General features: G+C 44.0%; 1 protein-coding gene across 1 annotated transcript in view; it reads right to left on the reverse strand.

Moving 5' to 3' along the window:
* Positions 1–25,606, reverse strand: part of LOC124777099 (SET domain-containing protein SmydA-8-like) — a 302,158-nt gene that overhangs the window by 9,825 nt on the left and 266,727 nt on the right. The window contains exons 6-7 of the mRNA XM_047252380.1: positions 16,900–17,144; positions 9,293–9,552 (exon numbers count right to left, since the gene is read on the reverse strand). Coding sequence (XP_047108336.1) covers positions 9,293–9,552; positions 16,900–17,144 — 505 coding nt within the window. The remainder of the gene's footprint in view (positions 1–9,292; positions 9,553–16,899; positions 17,145–25,606) is intronic.

A 25,606-nucleotide genomic window follows, 5' to 3' on the forward strand; every position in this document is an offset into this window, starting at 1 on the left:
TTGCAAGGCGTCTTCTGCTAGCAGTGGAGGAGTGGTTTGCGGTGCTGTTACTTTATTACTATCTGAAATTCCACTTATGAAGAACTCTTCTTCCAAGGTTCTTTCTAATGCCACGGAAAAAAGTGCAGCTCCATTTCATGTTCAAAAGATCTCTTTTGGTATTTATGGATACTTTAACGAGCCTTCGCACTGAGTCACAAATATTCTGATATATCCCTCGAGTATTTCCTAAGTTTTCCCAGACTTATACAGTACGGGAACGATGGCTCTTTGCGTGTTGTGCTGAAATTCGGCACACAAAATCTTTTCAGTTGACCTTACAAGTAAAAGTATAGTGGATTTTGATCCAGAGAATAAGGAAACAAGGGAATTGGTTCACCTATTCGTATCCATCTGTCACGGAATCAATTATTCGGAAGCCGACGTGCATTACTTTTATTTGTAGGACTATTTTACAGTGTTGTCTAATGAATCACGGCACAAAATGCAGATTACCTTGATGTCCGTATGTTGGAACCTGGGGAAACATACTCAGTACTTCAGCAATACGTCATTGTATCTGGACTACAGCACGACGTAGGTCTGATACACGTGTACTTGTCGGTGGAAGGCAATTTGAACACATAGTGTCAAGGGCGTACCCAGCGAGGTGCAGGGATGGGCAGCTACCCGTCTCCCTCCTCCCTCGCCCCTCCTATCTTATAAAAAATTCTTCGTCAACACAACTCACCCTGTACCCCGCCAAATAAACGTATCAGTTGAGTATCAGATTGAGGAAAACTAGAATACGTAATGAATATTAATTAGTAGCAGACCCTGGGCATGTTCGTATACCATGTATGAAATACTTTCATGTGGCAGGCTGGTACTTCCTTTTCTTCTCTATTGCAGTGTTCCACACTACTCCAGAGCAACTTCCTCCACGCCAGCGGCTCGTGCTGTCACCAAAGAACAAAAAAAAGTGTGATAACGATGTAATAAATGACCATATCCGGCCACCAAACGAATTATATACAACTTACATGCCATCCAGGCTGTGTTATTGAAATAATTTTAATATAATTTTATCGATTGGTATTTTCCTAAGGAAAATGTTCCAAAAAATTCTTAAAACTGAAATACTGCTCTAATAATGCCAACAGGACGTCCAGGATGTAATGTTCCTTCCTTACTCTCGTCTTTCAAACTTGCTGTAGACAGAAAACTGCCTAGAGGGTGTGCGGACAGCTGTTCATTCTAAACTGTACATTCAAGTCCTACCCTCCACGAGAAAACAACCACATCTGTTGATGGCAAAGCCAATTTACTGCTCTTCAGGTGTATCGAGAACATTTTACGACTCACAGGAAACAAAGAGGCGTTGTGTACATCAGTCCCTGCTGAAGAGGGTAAAGAATAGTTCCTGTTCTCCTGTCGGCTACACGCAGTTGCGTAGTAATCGTGTGACGTGAGAGGACAGTGTCGGAAATGAACTGCATGTGCACCGCGCGAATGTTTATCAGTAGCAGTTACTCCTACTGGAGTAAACACGGGTGCACTTAACGTTTAGTGCTGCTGTCAGCGGCGCTCAGAGCGGTGAGTGGTCCAGGTTTGTTACTGAGCACTACTGCGTAGAAGTCGAGACTGTTCGTGTAGGATCCGTTATTGCTCCAACGTGACGTAGGTTACGGCGTTTAGCGTATGCCCTGCTTGCAGTTCATAGTAAACAATGCGTTTCTGTTCTGAGGCAACTGCCAATGCAGGAGTGAGGTGGCGCCAAACCAAACTCTTGAGACTCAGCCTGGGAATGGAAAAGTACTGAAAGCTAAGCAGGCTTGAAGAATGACGGCTAAACACTATCCGCCCTCACGAGAGGCGGATATGCTATTATAAAAGGAGGCAGGGAGTATTGTGAGTACAGAAGTAGTAACAGTAGAACTGGTCAGTCAATAAAGCTCAGTGACTTCGAACGTCGACTGGTCATTGGACGTAATCTGAGTAACACATACTTCAGGGATATTTCAGCCCTTTTTAAGCTGCCCAAGTCGACTGTTGGGTGATGGTGTCGCGGAAACGCGAAGGAACAGTCATAGCTAAATCAAGACCAGGCAGGCCTCAAGTACTGACGAAAAGGGCCCGTCGAGCATTGCGGAAGGTGGTTGTAAAAAATCGCATGAAATCAGCGGAAGGGAACACACATGAGGTCCGAAGTGCTACCAGCAGTCCAGTTAGTGCAATGGCTCTGCATAGGGAATAAAAAAGAGTGGGATACAATGGTCGAGCAACTCCTCATAGGCCCCACGCACATGTAGTCAGTGCTAAACGACGCTTGAGATTGTGTAAACAGCAACGCCACTGAGCCGTGGATGACTGAAAACGGGTGTTTTGGAGTGATGAATCACACTATACCCTGTGGCAATCCGACAGACGGTTTTGGGCTTAGCGAGTGTCTGGGGAACCATCATGTGTAGAGCCAACAGGACGCAGGACGTAGTGTTACTGTAAGGGGGTGTTTTCGTGATTGTGGTGCAGTCCCCTCATTGAATTTGAGAAAACGCTAAGTGCGGAAGGATGCGAAAACGCTTTACAGCATTGTGTGCTGGGTACAGTAAACGAATAGTTCGGAGACAATGACAGTATCAACTTGAACCTGTTGTAAAGCAGTGTCTGTGAGGCAAAGAAACATTCCTGAAGTGGACAGGTCCGTCCAGAGCCCCGAGCTAAATCCAAGGGGACGCCCTTGGGATGAGTTAGAACGTCGAGTCCACTCCAGACCCCAGCGTCCAACATTACCATCATCTCTGGTTTAGGCTCTTGAGGAAGAAGGGCTGTCATTCCTCCACAAATATTCAGGCACCTCGCTGAAAATGTCCCGAGCAGAGTTAAAGCCGTCATAAAGGCTATCCCACACTGATGTCCGCTAATACACTACTGGCCATTAAAATTGCTGCACCAAGAAGAACTGCAGATGATTAACGGGTATTCATTTGACAAATATATTATACTAGAACTGACATGTGATTACATTTTCACGCAATTTGGGTGCATAGATCCTCAGAAATCAGTACCCAGAACAACCATCTCTGGCCGTAATAACGGCCTTGATACGCCTGGGCATTGAGTCAAACAGAGCTTGCATGGCTTGTATAGGTACAGCTGCCCATGCAGCTTCAACGCGATACCATAGTTCATCAAGAGTACTGACTGGCGTATTGTGACGAGCCAGTTGCTGGGCCACCATTGACCAGACGTTTTCAATTGCTGAGAGATCTGGAGAATGCGCTGGCCAGGGGAGCAGTCGAACATATTCTGTATCCAGAAAGGCCCGTACAGGACCTGCAACATGCGGTAGTGCATTATCCTGCTGAAATGTAGGGTTTCGCAGGGATCGAAGGAAGGGTAGAGCCACCGGTCGTAACACATCTGAAATGTAACGTTCACTGTTCAAAGTACCGTCAATGCGAACAAGAGGTGACCGAGACGTGTAACCAATGGCACCCCATTCCATCACGCCAGGTGATACGCCAGTATGGCGATGACGAATACACGCTTCCAACGTGCGTTCACCGCGATGTAGCCAAACAGATGCGACCATCATGATGCTGTAAACAGAACCTGGATTCATCCGGAAAAATGACATTTTCCCATTCGTGCACCCAGGTTCGTCGTTGAGTACACCATCACAGGCGCTCCTGTCTGTGATGCAGCGTCAAGGGTAACCGCAGCCATGGTCTCCGAGCTGATAGTCCATGCTGCTGCAAACGTCGTCGAACTGTACGTGCAGATGGTTGTTGTCTTGCAAACGTCCCCATCTGTTGACTCAGGGATCGAGACGCGGCTGCACGATCCGTTACAGCCATGCGGATAAGATGCCTGTCATGTTGACTGCTAGTGATACGAGGCCGTTGGGATCCAGCACGGCGTTCCGTATTACCCTCCTGAACCCACCGATTACGTATTCTGCTAACATTCATTGGATCTCGACCAAAGCGAGCATCAATGTCGCTATACGATAAACCACAATCGCGATAGGCTACAATCCGACCTTTATCAAAGTCGGAAACGTGATGGTACGCATTTCTCCTCCTTACACGAGGCATCACAAGAACGTTTCACCAGGCAACGCCGGTCAACTGCTGTTTGTGAATGAGAAGTCGGTCGGAAACTTTCCTCATGTCAGCACGTTGTAGGTGTCGCCACCGGCGCCAACCTTGTGTGAATGCTCTGAAAAGCTAATCATTTGTATATTGCAGCATCTTCTTCCTGTCGGTTAAATTTCGCGTCTGTAGCACGTCATCTTCGTGGTGTAGCAATTTTAATGGCCAGTAATGTAGAAACGGGTGTTTTGGAGTGATGAATCACGCTATACCCTTGGCAATCCGTCAGACGGTTTTAGATTTAATGAGTGTCTAGGGAACCATCATGTGTAGAGTCAACAGGACGCAGGAGGTGGTGTTACTGTAAGGGGGTGTTTTCGTGATTGTGGTGCAGTCCCCTCATTGAATTTGAGAAAACGCTGAGTGCGGAAGGATGCGAAAACATTTTACAGCATTGTGTACTGGGTACAGTAAACGAATAGTTCGGAGACGATGACAGTATTAACTTGAACCTGTCGTAAAGCAGTGTTTGTGTAGAGAAACATTACCTGAAGTGGACTGGCTCGCCCAAAGTCCCGAGCTAAATCCAAAGGGACGCCCTTTGATGAGTTAGAACGTCGAATCTACTCCAGACCCCAGCGTCCAACATTACCATCATCTCTGGTTTAGGCTCTTGAGGAGGATGGCCTGTCATTCCTCCACAGATATTCAGACACCTCGCTGAAAATGTCCCCAGCAGAGTTAAAGCCGTCATAAAGGCTAAGGGTAGACACATCCCACACTGATGTGCGGTAATAGATGTCGGGATCCTTTTGAACAGATCACAGGGCTCTAGTTTCCGTTCCAGTGTCTTGCATGGCGACGCTCATTTTCTTGCACTGATGCATATTGGACCTTAACCCTAATGGAGCCTGATGGCAAATTCACACGGCTCGCTTCACGGAGCATAGAATGTGCAAGACTGTTGAGCGTAGAGAACAAGCATCCTAAATACCGGGAACCTCTTAAAAAATAGACGCAGACAAGCTACGAAAGTTCATTATACCTAGAGAAGACCTCAACTCAAACATGGCTTTGCAAAATTACTCAAGAAAGAGAGTCAACGGTTTACAGAAATGATGGGTTACGACGGTTCAGAACGAAACTGCATCGCTTAATCTAGCATCTCCTGTGAAAGACTATTGACTTTTCTGTGCTCTTGAGGAGGACGCACAAGTCGAAACGAGTATTGCCAAGTGCGAGCCGCACTAAACATGTTGTTGTGAGTGCTATTCGACAAAACATCGTTGAGATATAGTTCTGTGTGAGTAGATATTCTCTTTTGTGTCAGTCACAGCTCAGTTACCGACCAAAAGTCAGTTTAGTAGCCAAAAACAAAGGTTTTTTTGAACTCATTTTATTACATTTCCCAGTGATTTGAAACCCAGAGCGTGAATGAGTGTTCTGAATTTAGTGTTGCGAATGAGAAGTGGAAAAGAAGAGACTGTTCCACAAGGGGAAAAAGTCGGAACACCAAGAAGGAGTTGTATGACATAAAGAAAGTTGATATGTGTGTATCTACAACTGAAAGACGGTGTTTACAAACATTTTGCTCCAGTCGCATAAGAGTGGGGTTTGTAGCGCTTGTTTGTTTTAAAAAATTGTTCAAATGGCCCTGAGCACTTAGAAGGTAAGTCCAACTTCTAAGGTCATCAGTCCCCTATAACTTAGAATTACTTAAACCTAACTAACCTAAGGACAGCAAACACATTCATGCCCGAGGACGGATTCGAACCTGCAATCGTAGCGGCCGCGCGGTTCCAGACTGTAGCGCCTAGAACCGCTCGGCCACTGCTGCCGGTGTGTTTGCTTTAAATACACGCTGTGACGGTCGTGAGCTTTAGTTACCTTTGAGACTGGACATGATGAACTGATGCTAGTCAAGAATGTCTTTAAGGCGACAAAGATGCCATTATCATTGAGTTTGAACGAGGTCGTGTAATAAGGCTACGAGAAGCTGAACTTTCCTTCCGCGATATTGCAGGAGGACTTGCCAATGATGTAGCCACTGTACATGACTGTTGGCAGAGGCGCTCACGAGAAAGTGCGGTCTCAAGAAGTCCGGACTCCATACGGCCAAGCGGAACTACCGAAAGGGAAGACCATCGTGTTCGGTGAATGGCTGTGGCACATCGTACTACGTTTGCAACAACAATCTGAGCAGCAGTTGGCATTACAATGACACGACAAACTGTTACAAATCGGTTACTTCAAGGACATCTCCGAGCCAGACACCCTGGAGACTGCATTCCAAAGATCCCAAACCACCACCGCTTGCGATTTCAGTGGTGTCAAGCAAGAACTCATTGGTAGGCAGGGTGGAAGTCTGTTGTTTTTCTGATGAAAGCTGGTTCTGCCTCTGTGCCAGTGATGGCCCTGTTATGGTTAGGAGTAGGCTAGTTGAGGGCCTGCAACCAATCTACTGACACACTGACATACATACGAGATTAAGGCCTAAGGCAAGGTTTCGTATGACGGCAGGAGCATTTTCGTGGTTATCCCATGCACCCTGACTGCAAACTTGTACGTCTGTCTGACGATACGACCTGTTGTGCTGCCATTCATATACGGAACTCCAGGGGATGTTTTCCAACAGGTTAACGCTCCTCCACATGCCACTGTTGTAACCCAACATGTTGCCTTGACCTGCTGGATCACCTGATCTGTCTTCAATCGAGCACATATGGGACAACTCCAGCGTCATCCACAACCAGCATTGACTGCGTCTATACTGACCGACCAAGTGCAATTGGCATGAGAATCCATCACAGTCTGACATCCGGCACCTGTACAACACAATGCATACACGTTTACATGCATGCATTCAACATTTTTGTTGTTATACAGGTTATAAATGTACCAGCATTTCACAACTGCAATGGCGTTTCTGACACTTTCATTTACCTGTGATCTTGCAGCGTTAATCACTTAAATATGTTACCTCAAAAATGTTGAAATGTGTGTGAGTTCTTAAGGGACCAAACTGCAGAGGTCATCGGTTCCTAGACTTACACACTACTTAGCACTCCGTCTTCAGGCCACAAGTGGCCCATCGGGACCATCCGACCGCCGTCTCATCCTCAGTTGAGGATGTGGATAGGAGGGGCGCGTGGTCAGCACACCGCTCTCCCAGTCGTCATGGTTTTCTTTGACCGGAGCCGCTACTATTCGGTCGAGTAGCTCCTCGATTGGCATCACGAGGCTGAGTACACCCCAAAAAATGGCAACAGCGCATGACGGCCTGGATGGTCACCCAGCCAAGTGCCGGCCACGCCAGACGGCTGTGAACTTCGGTGATCTCATGGGAACTGGTGTAGCCACTGCGGCATGGCCGTTGCCACGCACTACTTAAACTAACTTAAACTAACCTCTGTTAAGAACAACACACACACCCATGCCCGTGGGTGCACTCGAACCTCCGATGGGAGAATATGTTACCTAGACAAATGTATTCCCTAAATTTCATTGCTCTACATTAATTATTTCTTGTTGTTGGGATTTTTTTACGTCGTTGTATACAGATACAGAAATATATCGCGGCAGGTAGCGTCCCAGTTTCGGCCTTTTTCGATAGAAGAAACTGTTTGGGAAATTTTACAACGTGGAAAGTGTGTAATGGGATTCGTGGAACACCTTCTGTTCTACGCTGTCAGTAGCTAATTTTACCACAAGTCTGATGGCGCAGGGACGGCCACGGTTGTACGCAGTCGCGTAGTAATCGTGTGACGTGAGAGGACAGTGTCGGAAATGAACTGCATGTGCACCACGCGAATGTTTATCAGTAGCAGTTACTCCTACTGAAGTAAACACGGTGCACTTAAACGTTTAATGCTGCTGTCAGCGGCGCTCAGAGAGGTGAGTGGTCCAGGTCTGTTACTGACAAGGGAAGGCCGCCAATTGTGAAATTCAGATTCGATTCATACTGCGCATAATAAAAGCTCATGGCCAGAGGTGTAATGTGGCAAAGCACCAAGATGCACTCCTCAGCCGTTGTCGAGAAAATCGATAGTTAAAAGAAACCGTTGCGGTGAAATATTCTCTACGATTAACAATTTTATACAGCGTCGTGGCGCAGCGGTAAGCGCTCGCGTTCGTAATCTGAAGGTCGCCGGATCGATTCTCGCTCTATGCAACCTTTTTTTTTTTTTTTTTTTAGTATTTGTTTTTCGTAATTCAAATATATATATATATATAATTCCCGGCAATCAGTTGCAACAATTATGCATATAATAAGTTGTTGAAAGTCGTTTGTCGTGGAAAAACTGGCGACTTCGAACATCATTATGTTTTCCGCAAACAAAGTTGTATTTCACAAATGTTATTAATTGTCTTCATAATGTTAACCACGTATAGTTAACGGAAGACGTAGAAACGATATTCCGAAACGAATACGTATAGCGTAAGTCAAACGTTCGAATTAGAATAGAGACCCCACGAACACAAATTTGCTGTGGCAGGTATGAAATATAAACTCCGTTACTCGCTCGTTACACTTGAATGACAGATGTTGAATGGACCGAAACGAGCCGCCGCATAACAGCGTAGTTGCCTGCTAACTTCGAAAGAAGGTAGATGCGGTCCCTAGCGCAACTTATAACATTGTCGAAAATCAGTGCGGACGGGAGAGCTTTGGTACACCCTGTTAAAAAAAAAACGGAAAAATGGAGGCGGTACAATTGGAGACCGATCCGCCTTCACCAACATGCATAAGCAATTCATTAATACTTTATATATATATATATATATATATATATATATATATATATATATATATTTGAATTACAAAAAACTAATAATAAACAAAAATTGCATGGCGCGAGATTCGATCCGGCGACCTTCGGATTACGAACCCGAGCGCTTACCGCTGCGCCACGACGCTGTAGAAAATTATTAATCGTCGAGAGTATTTCACCACAACGGTTTCTTTTAACTGTCGATTTTCTCGACAACGGCTGAGAAGTGCATCTTGGTGCTTTGCCACATTACACCTCTGGCCATGAGCTTTTATTATGCGCAGTATGAATCGAATCTGAATTTCACAATTGGCGGCCTCCCCTTGTGAGCACTACTGCGTAGAAGTCAAGACTCTTCGTGTAGGGTCCATTATTGTTCCAACGTGACGTAGGTTTCGGCGTTTAGCATACGCAGTATGAGCAGTGGACGAGGTGGAAACGTACCTCGCAGTCTCGAGTAGCCCGGCTCGATGACATCGAAGACGGAGAGGATGTCGGTGCAGATGTCGCGCTTGCGCTTGAGCTGCGCGTCGGACAGCACGTTGATGGTGTAGCCCTCGGCCTTGCCGTACAGCTGGCTGAGCGAGTGCTTGGCGCCCAGCCGGTGGTAGTGGTTGTCGTGCAGCACGTTGCGGTACCGCGACAGGAAGCCCTCCAGCCCCTCCACGTCGTTGCTGTCGATCGCCTCCACCTCCTCGGCGATCCTGCGGACACAGCGTCAGCGCCGCTCTTATCCGCCTCTGCACTCAGAGAGTCATCCTACGGCTTCTCACACTGCTGGTTGCTAGCAACCAAGGCGACAGTAACCAAGAGACATTAAAGAAAGTTTGGGCGGTTAGGCACTTGGTTGCCACAACTAGCAAGTCGCCGGAGACCAAGAATGCAGGAGTGACCACGTCCGACGTGCGAAGAGTGGGGCAGCGAATGGGGTGACCTGAAGCAAGCCACGTGTGTGCACTCCATTAAGCAACCAGTGTGTGTGATTTGTTTCCAGATTGCCGGCCGTTGTGGCCGAGCGGTTCTAGGCGCTACAGTCTGGAACCGCGCGACCGCTACGGTGACAGGTTAGAATCCTGCCTTGGGCATGGATGTACGAGGCCTGTTCAGAAAGTAAGCTCCGATTGATTGCCAAATAGAAACCACAGTGAACATCAGAAATGTTTTACTTGTAACAATTAGCTACACCTTTCAGCTACTTCTCTACGTAGTCGCCGTTCTGACTTAGACTTTTGTCATAGCGTTGTACCAACTTTTCAGTAGCCTCATCATAGAAGGCAGCCGCCAGTGCTTTCCGCCAATTCTCCACGCTGGCCTACACCTCGTTGTCTGTGTCAAAATGTTGTCTTCAAAGACAGCGGTTCATGTGACCAGAGATGAAACTCAGGGGGAGACAATTGCGGACTGTATTGTGGGTAATCTAACATTTCCATTTGAAAACGATGCAGGAGCATCTTCATTGCCCCTGCAGAATGCGGCTGAGAATTGTCGTGAAGACGAAACAGCACGACAGTTATGTAATGTTAGCTGCATAGCTTCAGGCGAAATTTCTCACCAGGCCCTCGTACTTGGCGGCAGACACTATTTTCTAGACATCTTTACGCACTCACTGCGAGCTCAGAAATGAGAAGAGCGACGTGATGCTAACTGGGGTTATACTAGAGACACTACCCAACATATCTGTGCAAAGCTTTATCGGATTTTCATAGTCGTTTCCATTTCGCGACCGATCGGAATGATGTCCTTAGGTTAGTTAGATTTACGTAGTTCTAAGTTCTAGGGGACTGATGACCTCAGGAGTACTCAGAGCCATTTGAACCAGACCACAATCAAATCCAACAAATCAGCTGCCTCCATGTACCCGGTCTTCAGACTCTAAAGTCTCTGGCTATTATCTAGGTTTCTACTGATTTTGTGTACCATTCTATGTATCATACAACGTGATTTTGTGTACCATTCTATGTATCATACAACGTAGGCCTTCATCGCCAGTATTTACTTTCTGAGTGATTTTAGTTGTGTGAGTATCAGGTATTTCTGTGCCTAGCCTTTCGTCCCTCAAATCTGAATACGTCCTCAGAAGCTATAAGGACTTCGTTAGTTACTTTCGGAAAACAAACACACGAAAAAACGAAGTCTTTATACTGTATGAAATGCAGGACGCGCAGCAGTATAGACGTTCTTTACCATTAGTACGGGTTCAGTTAACTACTACAGGGGCTGGACGAATATATTAAAAAAAAACTCAAAAACGCAACACATTACCCTGCCTAAAACTGTGTAGGAAACCCGTTGCCATTCAAAACAGCTTCCAGTTGTCTCAGAATGGATAAATACAGGTCCTGTATGGTTTTCAAGGGAATCTGATTCCGTTTCTCCGGCAAAATTGTGGCAAGTTCCGATAACGATGATGGAGGGAGGGGGGGGGGGGGGGGGGCGGAGTAGCGATTAAGCACTCTTCTCTCCAAAGTAGCGCACAAGGGTTCAATAATATTGAGATCTGCTATCGTGGCCGAAAAGACCTTAATAAACGAGTAGCCATTTTATATAGAGAAAAAGGGCGGCCCTATTAGACTTCCCAGGGCCACTCCTGACCACACGTTTGTCTCTGATGAACATTCGCAGTCCAAGAGAACGTTCATGGCAGCTATAATAACACGGCTGATATATCATTGCTATTTTAGAGGTTTTTGACAAAATAAACGAATAAGTAAAATCAGTTTTCCCGCGGTCATGCTATCCCCCCCTCTAAAAAAATATATAACAGTATGTATGGAGTATCGTATGTGGACATTCTATACATATTTCAGATTCCATTAATAATACTTTATTGACATTGTCTTCCTTATATATATTTTGATAAAAATCCATGAAGTGCTTAGGGTATGTCACTGCAAACATCAGAAACTATCTGAGGTTCAGCAGCTATTGAAATACGAAACAATTTCTGACGTACATGTCTCCAGTTTCTAATAACTAGAGTGTAAACGCTAGCCTTTCTTCACGTAATGCTGCTCATTGGAAATCAGTGACCTGCTTTTAAATTTCGTCCACAGATGTGATGAGAAGCGAGCGAAAAGCGTCAACCGACGTATGTGCGAAGTTTTGGAATGCCGATAATGCTAAGGACGACTGGAGCTACAATTCAGTATTAAGTGCACTTTCTCCACGCGTTTCACGCTTACGTACAAATTCCATACTTACGTTGCTCTTTTTCCTACGTCACTTTGTTTGCTTCGTGGAAAAAAGCGCACTCGTCATGTAAAATAACCCTATCCCAACGTCAAATTTTTGCTTTTCGTGGCTACAGCTAGTGTTGAATCTCGTGAAAACTGTGTGACGATTATTTGCGCGAAAAAAAGAGGAATATTACAGCGATCGTAAATTAGGATCGAAAGGGTACGCTCGTTCTCTCATGTTGTTATCTACCGTTCATTCCAGTGTTAACTGCTTGTTGCTGATGTGTGGATCGAGAAGGATCGGCAGTGGTGCTGGTGTCCAACGTGCGTAGTGTTTCAGGTGCACCCCTGCTCTCGCAGATGACCTCGCTGTTTGATCCTCTACCCCAAATCAACCAACCAACCGAATGAAGGCTTGTTGCCGGGTACAAGAGAATGGCGGTGAATACTTCTAACTAAAGAGGAGTAACTAAATACAATTTTCCATAATTCCTTCGCGAAAGAAGACGAAGTAAATATTCCAGAATTCGAAGCCAGAACAGCTGTTAGCATGAGTGACATAAAAGTAGATATCTTAGGTGTTGCGAAACAACTCCGATCACTTAAGAAAGGCAAGTCTTCCCGTCCAGATGGTATACCAATCAGGTTCCTTTCAGAGTATGCAGACACAATAGCGCCTTTCTTAGCAATCATATACAATAGCTCACTTGACGAAAGGTCTGTTCCTAAAGACTGCAAAGTAGCACAGGTCACACCAATATTCAAGAAAGAAAATAGGAGTAAACCACTAAATTACAGACCCATATCGCTGATCTCAATTTGCAGTAGGACTTTTGAGCATATGCTGTACTCGAACATTATGAATCACCTTGAAGAAAATGACTACATAACTAACACGGATTCAGAAAATATTCCTGTGCAACACAGCTAGCTCTTTATTCTCATGAAGTAATGAGTGCTGTTGACAAGGGATCTCAGATCGATTCCATATTCCTAGATTTCCAGAAGGCTTTTGATACCGTTCCTCACAAGCGACTATTAATCAAATTGCGTGCATATGGAGCATCGTCTCAGTTGTGTGACTGGATTCGTGATTTTCTCTCAGAGAGACCACAGTTCGTAGTCAGAGAAGGTAAATCATCGAGTAGAACAGAAGTGATATCTGGCGTTCCGCAAGGTAGTGTCATAGGCCCTCTGCTGTTCCTGTTTTGCATAAATGATCTAGGTGATAGTCTGAGGAGCCCCCTTAGATTGTTTGCAGATGACGCTGTAATTTACCGTCTTGTAAAATCATCAGACGATCAATTCCAATTACAAAATGATCTAGAGAGAATTTCTGTATGGTGCGATAAGTGGCAACTGGCACTAAACAAAGAGAAGTGCGAGGTCATCCACATGGGTACTAAAAGAAATCCGTTAAATTTTGGGTATACGATAAATCGCATAAATCTAAGGGCTGTCAATTCGTCTAAATACCTAGGAATTACAATTACGAGCAACTTAAATTGGAAAGATCTCATAGACAATATTGTGCGGAAGGCGAAACAAAGACTGCGCTTTGTTGGCAGGACACTTAGAAGATGCGACAAACCCACTAAAGAGAAAGGCTACATTACACTTGTCCGTCCTCTGCTGGAAAATTGGTGCGCGGTATGGGATCCTTAGAAGGTAGGATTGACGGAGGACATCGAAAAAGTGCAAAGAAGGGCAGCTCGTTTCGTGTTATCGCGCAATAGGTGTGAGTGTGTCACTGATAAGATACGCGAGTTGGGGTGGCAGTCAGTGAAACAAAGGCGGTTTTCTTTGCGGCGAGATCTATTTACGAAATTTCAATCACCAACTTTCTCTTCCGAATGCGTAAATATTTTGTTGAGACCTACCTACGTAGGGAGAAATTATCATCATAATAAAATAGGAGAAATCAGACATCGAACGGAAAGATTTAGGTGTTCCTTTTTCCCAAGCGCCATTCGAGAGTGGAATGGTAGAGAAGTAGTATCAAAATGGTAGTATCAAAAAACACAAAATGGTAGACCTATACTTGAGTATTGCTCATCAGTGTGGGATCCGTACCAGGTCGGGTTGACAGAGGAGATGGAGAAGGTCTAAAGAAGAGCGGCGCGTTTCGTCACAGGGTTATTTGGTAACCGTGATAGCGTTACTGAGATGTTTAGCAAACTCGAGTGGCAGACTCTGAAAGAGAGGCGCTCTGCATCGCGGTGTAGCTTGCTGTCCAGGTTTCGAGAAGGTGCGTTTCTGGATGAGGTATCGAATATACCGGGTAATCAAATAGTCAGTATAAATTTGAAAACTTAATAAACCACGGAATAATGTAGATAGGCAAAATTTGACACACATGCTTGGAATGACATGTGGTTTTATTAGAACAAAAAAAAACAACAACAACAAAGTATTGCTAGACGCGTGAAAGATCTCTTGCGCGCGTCGTTTGGTGATGATCGTGTGCTCAGCCGCCACTTTCGTCATGTTTGGCCTCCCAGGTCCCCAGACCTCAGTCCGTGCGATTATTGGCTTTGGGGTTACCTGAAGTCGTAAGTGTATCGTGATCGACCGACATCTCTAGGGATGCTGAAAGACAACATCCGACGCCAATGCCTCACAACAACTCCGGACATGCTTTACAGTGCTGTTCACAACATTATTCCTCAACTACAGCTATTGTTGAGGAATGATGGTGGACATCTTGAGCATTTGCTGTAAAGAACATCATCTTTGCTTTGTCTTACTTTGTTATGCTAATTATTGCTATTCTGATCAGATGAAGCGCCATCTGTCGGACATTTTTTGAACGTTTGTATTTTTTTGGTTCTAATAAAACCTCATGTCATTCCAAGTGTGTCAATTTGTACCTCTCTATCTACATTATTCCGTGATTTATTCAGTTTTCAAATTTATACTGACTTTTTGATCACCCGGTCTTACTTCCCCCTACTTATACCTCCCGAGGAGATCACGAATGTAAAATTAGAGAGATTCGAGCGCGCACGGAGGCTTTCCGGCTGTCGTTCTTCCCGCGAACGATACACGACCGGAACAGGAAAGGGAGGTAATGACAGTGGCACGTAAAGTGCCCTCCGCTACACACCGTTAGGTGGCTTGCGGAGTATAAATGTAGTTGTAGATGCCAGACACTTAAGTGTGAATTGCGGAGTAACCATGTAGATGTAGATGTAGGTGTAGACTGCCTGCGAATGCTCATTCGCTTATGTTCACTTGCATCCGTTCCAGTGTAGCAGGCCGCTGTGGCCGAGCGCCGGCATGGCAGCTCAGCGTGTTCGGTCAGAGAGCTGGCTGGTCTCTGTAATAAACTGAGTGAAAAGATCAACAACGAACTTCACAACGGATGTCATGTGACGTCCGCTACGGAAAAAAAAGAGCGGTTCTACGCACTTCAGCCCGGGACTGCACCGCTGCTACGGTCGCAGGTTCGAATCCTACCTCGGACATGGTTGTGTGTGATGTTCTTAGGTGTGTGATTGGATTGAAGAGTTCCTAGATAACAGAACGCAGCATGTCATTCTCAACGGAGAGAAGTCTTCCGAAGTAAGAGTGATTTCAGGTGTGCCGCAGGGGAGTGTCGTAGGACCGTTACTATTCACAATATACATAAATGACCTTGTGGACGACATCGGAAGTTCACTGAGGCATTTTGCGGATGATGCTGTGGTATATCGAGAGGTTGTAACATTGGAAAATCGTACTGAAATGCAGGAGGATCTGCAGCGAATTGACGCATGGTGCAGGGAATGGCAATTGAATCTCAATGTAGACAAGTGTAATGTGCTGCGAATACATAGAAAGATAGATCCCTTATCATGTAGCTACAAAATAGCAGGTCAGCAACTGGAAGCAGTTAATTCCATAAATTATCTGGGAGTATGCATTAGGAGGGATTTAAAATGGAATGATCATATAAAGTTGATCGTTGGTAAAGCAGATGCCAGATTGAGATTCATTGGAAGAATCCTAAGGAAATGCAATCGGAAAACAGAGGAAGTAGGTTACAGTACGCTTGTTCGCCCATTGCTTGAATACTGCTCAGCAGTGCGGGATCCGTACCAGATAGAATTGATAGAAGAGATAGAGAAGATCCAAAGGAGAGCAGCACGCTTCGTTACAGGATCATTTAGCAACCGCGAAAGCGTTACGGAGATGATAAATAAACTCCAGTGGAAGACTCTGCAGGAGAGACGCTTAGCAGCTCGGTACGGGCTTTTGTTGAAGTTTCGAGAACATACCTTCACCGAGGAGTCAAGCAGTATATTGCTCCCTCCTACGTATATCTCGCGAAGAGACCACGAGGATAAAATCAGAGAGTTTCGAGCCCACACAGAAGCATACCGACAATCCTCCTTTCCACGAAGAATACGAGACTGGAATAGAAGGGAGAACCGATAGAGGTACTCAAGGTACCCTCCGCCACAGACCGTCAGGTGGTTTGCGGAGTATGGATGTAGATGTAGATGTAAGTTAGGTTTAAGTAGCTCTAGGGGACTGATGACTTCAGATGTTGAGCCCCGTAGTGCTTAGAGCCATTTGAACCATTTTTTGTTTCGTCGTAGTGTAAACGAGGCTTCAGGGTTGGGTAAGTTCAAATGGTTCAAATGGCTCTGAGCACTATGGGACTTAACAGCTATGGTCATCAGTCCCCTAGAACTTAGAACTACTTAAACCTAACTAACCTAAGGACATCACACAACACCCAGCCATCACGAGGCAGAGAAAATCCCTGACCCCGCCGGGAATCGAACCCGGGAACCCGGGCGTGGGAAGCGAGAACGCTACCGCACGACCACGAGATGCGGGCCGGTTGGGTAAGTACTAGTGGGTACAGCTGTGAACTGCGTGACGTACCTGTCCATGAGCATGCGCACGTTGGCGGCGGCGATGGTGTACCCGGGGCACTTGGCGTTGGTGCAGCGCCAGGGAGCGTCCGGGTCTAGCGGCGCCGCGGAGAGCACGACGCCGGCGTCGCAGGCGCATCGTGGGCACTTGAGCGCGCCCACCATCGTGCCCAGCTCGGTGGGGTCGGCGCAGCGCGCGCACGTGCACGCGAAGAACTTGGACTCCTGCAGGTGCTCGCGCCGCTTCAGTGTGCTCTGCGCACCACAACAACACACAAGCCATACACACTTACCATCTGCTCGGACGGCTGCATCGATCGATCGATAATAGTAAGCTGGCGCAATAGGAACGTATTCTAAAGTGGGTACTGAACTACAGCATACAACCATCGTGCGAGGCGTGTGGTATCATCCAAAGATCGCGGCGCCACACCAAACTCGGCGAAGCACATCGATACCACAGAAATTAGCGATGTCTCGCTGCAATCCGCAACGATGAGTGAGAGAGACTGAAGAAGGCACACCCTCTCTCTCACAAGAGAACCTCCCCATCGCAGCCCCCTCAGATTTAGTTATAAGTTGGCACAGTGAATAGGCCTGGAAAAACTGAACACATATCAATCGAGAAAACAGGAAGAAGTTGTGTGGAACTATGAGAAAAATAAGCAAAATATACAAACTGAGTAGTCCATGCGCAAGATCGGCAACATAAAGGATAGCGTGAGCTCAGGAGCGGCGTGGTCCCGTGGTTAGCGTGAGTAGCTGCGGAACGAGAGGTCCTTGGTTCAAGTCTTCCCTCGAGTGAAAAGTTCAATTTTTTATTTTCAGACAATTATTATCTGTCCGTCCGTCCGTCCGATGCGAGGTAACTGCGCCGACTGTGAAACTGTTGCATTCATTTGTTGCAGTTTATGTGACAAACTCTTATGTCTTCATCACTTTTTTTGGAGTGATTATCACATCCACAAGAAAACCTAAATCGGGCAAGGTAGAAGAATCTTTTTACCCATTCGCCAAGTGTACAAGTTAGGTGAGTCGACAACATATTCCTGTCATGTGACGCACATGCCGTCACCATTGTCGTATAGAATATATCAGACGTTGTTTCCTGTGGAGGAATCGGTTGACCTATGACCTTGCGATCAAATGTTTTCGGTTCCCATTGGAGAGGCACGTCCTTTCGTCTACTAATTGCACGGTTTTGCGGAGCGGTCGCAAAACACAGACACTAAACTTATTACAGTGAACAGAGATGTCAATGAACGAATGGAGAGATCATAACTTTGCGAAAATAAACCTTTTCACTCGAGGGAAGACTTGAACCAAGGACCTCTTGTTCCGCAGCTGCTCACGCTAACCACGGGACCACGGCGCTCCTGAGCTCATGCTATCCTTCATGTTGCCGATCTTGCGCATGGACTACTCAGTTTGTATATTTTGCTTATTTTTTCATAGTTCCACACAACGTCTTCCTGTTTTCTCGATTGATCTGTGTTCAGTTTTTCAAGGCCTGTCCACTGTGCCAACTTATAACTAAATCTGAGGGGGGTGCGATGGGGAGCTTCCCTTGTCAGCACAGCAGTGTCCTCGCTCGCCGAGATCAATACAGAGCCTAGCATGGAAGCACTCCGCCTCAGTTCAAGACCTCAGTTGAAGCAGCCAGTATCATTGAGGAGGGCTAAAGTGTGACTCAAGTAACAGATGAATTCTTGTAGTTGTTGGACATTGTACTTCAGAACAGTTTGACTGTATGCAACATGGGATGCTTTAATAGTCAGTAACAGTTGTAAATACTCAAGCACTGTTGCGACAAAGGATTGTATCAAGTTAAGTGAAAATTTTTATCATTCATGTAATAAAGTGAACTAGTATTTCATATGTTCTAGTTACAATGAGCCATCTCCTAGAGCAATAAAAAAACCCACAGCGTAGTATCGTCTGGTCATAACAAGACGTACCTCACGTAGCATGAGTCGGACACTCACTGTGTCAAACACTCGCATATGTTTTAGTGATACAGAATTTGGGTTGTATCTTTGTGGATTTTACTGAGTCAGTGATACGTAATAAAGTATTCTGTATAAATGATAATTAAATCGACACCCTAGCTGCAAACAGACGCTGATATACATCATTGGGGACATGTTGAAAATGTGTGCCCCGACAGGGACTCGAACCTGGGATCTCCTGCTTACAAGGCAGACGCTCTATCCATCCTTCTTTTTTTAATTTTCTTATTTTGTTCGATACAGTTCGTTGCGTTTGGTCTGGGCGGACGTCGCAAGACATTCATTCAAGTAGATCGTTGATGCCTTGACTCAGCTTTTTTTTTATTACAGAAAGCACGCAGCCCTCTGACCGAACACGCTGAGCTACCGTGCCGGCTCCATCTTAGCCAGCGCGGGCACAGAGGGTAGTACGCCTGCAGAGACTTATCCCTTGTACGCTCCCAGTGAGACCCACATTCCCAACATGTCCACACCACTACATTCGTAGTGCGCCTAACAGATATTTTCCCAACCCACTCATTACTCGTGGCAGATTAATCTACAAAGTCCCGTACAAGTTTGGGCATAGCGTGTGCGTTCGCACAAGAAGGTCAATGGCCGGGTAGCCATATTTTAACTATGTATGAAGGTAGTATCTGTTCCGAAGCTGCACGGTCATCGGGGCTATCTGTTCTTTCTGGAACAGACATTACCTTCATATATTCTGCATAATATGATGTGAATTAATATTAATGGTTTTTATGGTAATAACTTTTTAATGTAACAGTAAAAAGTGTTTTTTTTTTCAAATTTACATTTTGCCAATCGTCAGTATGCCACCTTTGTAAATTTCTTTTTTGGTCATCGGTCTTCTGACTGGTTTGATTCGGCCCGCCACGAATTCTTCTCCTGTGCCAACCTCTTCATCCCAGAGTAGCACTTGCAACCTATGTCCTCAATTATTTGCTGGATCTATTTCAATCTCTATCTTCCTCTACAGTTTTTGCCCTCTACTGTTCCCTCTAGTACCACGGAAGTCATTCCCTCATGTATTAAGAGATATCTTATCATCCTGTCTCTTCCTCCTTATCAGTGTTTCCCACATATTCCTTTCCTCTCCGATTCTGCACAGAACCTCCTCACTCCTTACCTTATCAGACCACTGAATTGTCAACATTCGTCTGTAGCGCCACATCTCAAATGCTTCGATTCTCTTCTGTTCCGGTTTTCCCACAGTCTATGTTTCACTACCATACAATGCTGTACTCCAGACGTACATTCTCAGAAATTTCTTCCTCAAATTAGGGCCGACATTTGATATTAGTAGACTTCTCTTAGCCAGGAATGCCCATTTTGACATTGCTAGTCTACTTTTGATGTCCTCCTTCCTCCGTCCGTCATTAGTTATTTTACTGCCTAGGTAGCAGAATTCCTTAACTTCATCTACTTTGTGACCATCAATAGTGATGTTAAGTTTCTCGCCGTTCTCATTTCTACTACTTCTCAGTACGTTCGTCTTTCTTCTATTTACTCTCAATCCGTATTATGTAGTCGTTAGATTGTTAATTACGTTCCTCAGATCATGTAATTCTTCTTCACTTTCACTCAGGATAGCAATGTCATCAGCGAATCGTATCGTTGATATCCTTTCACCTTGTATTTTAATTCCACTCCTGAACCTCTCTTTTATTTCCATCATTGCTTCCTCGATGTAAATATTGAACAGTAGGGGCGAAATTCTGCGTCCTTGTCTTACATCCTTTTTTAATACGAACTCTTCGTTCTTGGTCGTCCGCTCTCATTATTCCCTCTTGGCTGTTGTACTTATTGTATATGACCTGTCTCTCCCTATAACTTACCCCTACTTTTCTCAGAATTTCGAACAGCTTGCACTATTTTACGTTATCTAACGCTTTTTTCAGGTCGACAAATCCTATCAACGTGTCTTGATTTTACTTTAGTCTTGCTTCCATTATTAACCACAACGTCAGAATTGCCTCTCTCGTGCCTTTACATTTCCTGAAGCCAAACTGATCGTCATCTAGCGCATCCTCAATTTTCTTTTCCATTCTTCTGTATATTATTCTTGTGGGCAACTTGGATGCTTGAGCTGTTAAGCTAATTGTGCGATAATTCTCGCACTTGTCAGCTCTTGGCGTCTTCGGAATTCTGTGGGTGATGCTTTTCCGAAAGTCAGATGATATGTCGACAGACATTCTACACACCAACGTGAATAGTCGTTTTGTTGCCACTTCCCCCAATGATTTTAGAAATTCTGATGGAATGTTATCTATCCCTTTTGCCTCATTTGATCTTATGTCCTTTGTAAATATTTGTATAATAATTTATTACTTCAAAAATCGCTTAAAAATACTCACATTTTTATATGTCTAAGCACTCGTGACGTGATGAACTATAGCACTACGAAATGTTTGTTTTGCATTACCTTTGTTGCATGAGTAACCCAGAGATCGGGCGATACCTGCGGCTGTTCTTCGCGCGCCATGGAAATTTCACTTCGCCAGTTTAAATCTTCACCTGGTCGACTGCCATTTACAGCAAGAAGCCCGATGCCATCCCAAACCAAATGCAGATATTGTTAATAGCAATAAAACAAGACCAATTAAAAAACATTAATGTTGATGTCAAAGTTGCATTTTTCCATGTTGTTGTTGTTGTGGTCTTCGGTCCTGAGACTGGTTTGATGCAGCTCTCCACGCTACTCTATCCTGTGCAAGGTTCTTCATCTCCCAGTACTTACTGCAACCTACATCCTTCGGAATCTGCTTAGTGTATTCATCTCTTGGTCTCCCTCTACGATTTTTACCCTCCACACTGCCCTCCAATGCTAAATTTGTGATCCCTTGATGACTCAGAGCATGTCCTACCAACCGGTCCCTTCTTCTTATCAAGTTGTGCCACAAACTCCTCTTCTCCACAATTCTATTCAATACCTCCTCATTAGTTATGTGATCTACCCATCTAATCTTCAGCATTCTTCTGTAGCACCACATTTCGAAAGCTTCTATTCTCTTCTTGTCCAAACTAGTTATCGTCCATGTTTCACTTCCATACATGGCTACACTCCATACAAATACTTTAAGAAACGACTTCCTGACACTTAAATCTATACTCGATGTTAACAAATTTCTCTTCTTCACAAACACTTTCCTTGCCATTGCTAGTCTACATTTTATATTCTCTCTACTTCGACCATCATCAGTTATTTTGCTCCCCAAATAGCAAAACTCCTTTACTACTTTAAGTGTCTCATTTCCTAATCTAATTCCCTCAGCATCACCCGACTTAATTCGACTACATTCCATTATCCTCGTTTTGCTTTTGTTGATGTTGATCTCATATCCTCCTTTCAAGACACTGTCCATTCCGTTCAACTGCTCTTCCAAGTCCTTTGCTGTCTCTGACAGAATTACAATGTCATCGGCAAACCTCAAAGTTTTTATTTCTTCTCCATGAATTTTAATACCTACTCCGAATTTTTCTTTTGTTTCCTTTACTGCTTGCTCAATATACAGATTGAATAACATCGGGGAGAGGCTACAACCCTGTCTTACTCCCTTCCCAACCTTTGCTTCCCTTTCGTGCCCCTCGACTCTTATAACTGCCACCTGGTTCCTGTACAAACTGTAAATAGCCTTTCGTTCGCTGTATTTTACCACTGCCACCTTTAGAATTTGAAAGAGGGTATTCCAGTCAACATTGTCAAAAGCTTTCTCTAAGTCTACAAATGCTAGAAACGTAGGTTTGCCTTTCCTTAATCTTTCTTCTAAGATAAGTCGTAAGGTCAGTATTGCCTCACGTGTTACAACATTTCTACGGAATCCAAACCGATCTTCCCCGAGGTCGGCTTCTACCAGTTTTTCCATTCGTCTATAAAGAATTCGCGTTAGTATTTTGCAGCCGTGACTTATTAAACTGATAGTTTGGTAATTTTCACATCTGTCAACACCTGCTTTCTTTCCATAAATTTACTAAACCAACAGATACGCATAACACAGACTTCAGTCATCGGATATATATTCTCCTTCGCTAATTACAACAGCCTGTCAATGCTGGGGAAACTTTTCGATTCCGCGACTGTGGACATAGACTTCAGTCATCATGCTGGGGAAACTTTTCGATTCCGCGTTTGTGGAAATCACGTGGTTTTGAGGCAAAAAACTCGCCGAGCCACGTTCGGAGCCCATTTTCATGGAAAGGAAGTTTCTCGAAGGTTGTTTGATAGAGACCGGATAAGATGAAAACCTGACCGCTCAGTTTGGCATCCAGACCAACACGTGCGCGTGGCTCTACACTCTGATCTACTTGCTGCCGTATAAGTTCAAAGGTTCCCACAGCTCTTTTTAGTTATTTTAAAAACCGGATTTTCATCCAGACGGTTTTATGTGTGTACGGCTGACGTAGAGCTTTGGTATCCGGGGCAATGAACTTCATTTGATAGTATTACATAATCTGATGATGCTCAACCACAGCGAAACGCGTTACTTTTAAATAAAAATAACCTCGCAACAGTAACTGTTTTATTTCTAACATAATTTTCATAATCCTGACTTCAGAAGAACTTCAAATATAGGCCACGTGGTGTGTCATCCGAGATATCAGTACACAATACGAAAAACTTGGCAAATAACATAGAAAGCGATCCAAAGTTCAATCCTTTTTGCGGCACAAAGCTTTCCTTTTTAAACTTAATTCGTGAGAGAGAGGAGCTTAATAATGAACTGGAATAGGAGACAAATACTGCCAAGAAGAAGAAGATGAATAAATTTTACAAAGCATGAAACATAAAGACAGAGGAGAATGACGACACAAGGAGAAGTTGGAAAGACTCTTGTCGGAACGACAAGAAGAGATTGAAATGTTGAAACAGGGCAAAAAACCGGGGTTTAAAAATAAATCTGAAAGAAAACTACTCCAGTTACTAGACTAATGTGAAGAACTGAAAAAATACAAATTACAGACCCACATTGAGAAATAGAGAAATAAATCACCACATGTTATTCGAAAGAAACTTCCAGAGTTCAATAACACTCACACTGAAATTCTTAAGCATTAACTGGTGTCACATCATGAGTATTTGTTTTTCAAACGAGCTGTGCCCTTAGTCTCGATTTAAGTGTTATTTTTAAAATATTTACTTTTGTCCTCTTGGTAGATTTGCTGCAGCAGAGTCATGATATGCGAGTCATAGTAGTGTTATATTTTTGTTGTCTGAAAGAGTGAGTCAACAGCGCAAAAATAAAAAGTGCAATCATTTCTTATTGTGACTGTGCAGTTTCTATAACTAACCATTTTTATTTTTTGAAAAGTAATTCACAACAAGCATTTCTCAAAGAAGTCCTTTAATTCATGCTAATAAGGCCACAAAAACAGAAAAGGCAAAAGAGATTATATATATTACATATATACACTATCCACAAAATTTATATATATATATATATATATATATATATATATATATATATATATATATATATACATTTTGTGGATAGTGTAGACCAAGAAAGAATTTCATACGTATAAATACAATGAATTGTTCACAAATACGACTGATCACATAGATAATACAGCAAGATAACAGAAAATATTTGTACAAAGGTGTTACTTTGCATTTGTACCTGTCATTACATGATTTGTATTGACAAAAATCATTTTTAAGTAAAAAAGTGGATTCTTGCCAGTCTATGAATACAAAGGGCATGGGCTCGATCCCCTGTCGGCCCTGTAACTTTTTTCTGTCAGTGGTCACTTTTAAAACGTTAATCGTACAATTTTTTCTATCTCGATTGCAAAGTGTTTTTATTAACATGTGACCAATTCCAATGCCTTATTTCCTACCATCAGATATAAAATGCTCGGTTACGAATAGCACTTCAGTGCGAACTGTAGTATCATAAGCAGCAGATACTGCCTTAAAACCGGTCACATGTTAATAAAAATACTTTGCGAAGAATACAAGTTTCATAACTGTATTGCGATCGGTATATCCCAGTGACGACAATGTCACCATTTTAAGTAATAAAATTCGTATTTAAAATCAGGTGAGCTACATATACTTGAAGAACACGCCGCACTTCCGTGTTACTCAACTGATGGGCTGGAAATAGTCTTTGAATCTGTCTTGGATTGACAGTAATAGTTCTAAGTTCCCATATAACCGGGCAGTTAATTCAGTTGAAAGGTCGGAGGAAGATAAGGGCATACTATATGCGTAGTAAAGCGACATTCGGGTTGAGATCAGCTTTACATTACCTTAGTGTGGCATTGGACGCAGTGAACCTGAGGGCAGTACTGTCGTAATTCTTGTGTGGCCTTCAGTCCGAAGACTGGTTTAATTCAGTTGTTCACGCTATTTTATCCTGTGGAAGTCCCTTCATCTCTGAATAACCTTCTCGCATTCGTACCAACTTATTGTGCTCAAACCTTGGTCTCCCTCTACAATGTTAACTTCCCACACAACCCTCCATTACCAAACTAACAGTCTCGTGACGCCTCATGTGTTCTATCAAACGATTTCTTCATTTAGTGAGGTTGTGCTACATATTTCCTTTTTCCCCAATTCGTTTGGCACCTCCTCATTAAATATTCGATATATTCGCCTACCTTCAACATTTTTCTGTACTTATGGACTACAGAAAGTAAACTACACAAGTCGTACCACGCTAAGACCATTGCGCAACAAGAGTAGTGCATTGCCAGAAGACAGTA

The sequence above is a fragment of the Schistocerca piceifrons genome, chromosome 2 (genome assembly GCF_021461385.2).
Source record: "Schistocerca piceifrons isolate TAMUIC-IGC-003096 chromosome 2, iqSchPice1.1, whole genome shotgun sequence".
NCBI lineage: Eukaryota > Metazoa > Arthropoda > Insecta > Orthoptera > Acrididae > Schistocerca > Schistocerca piceifrons.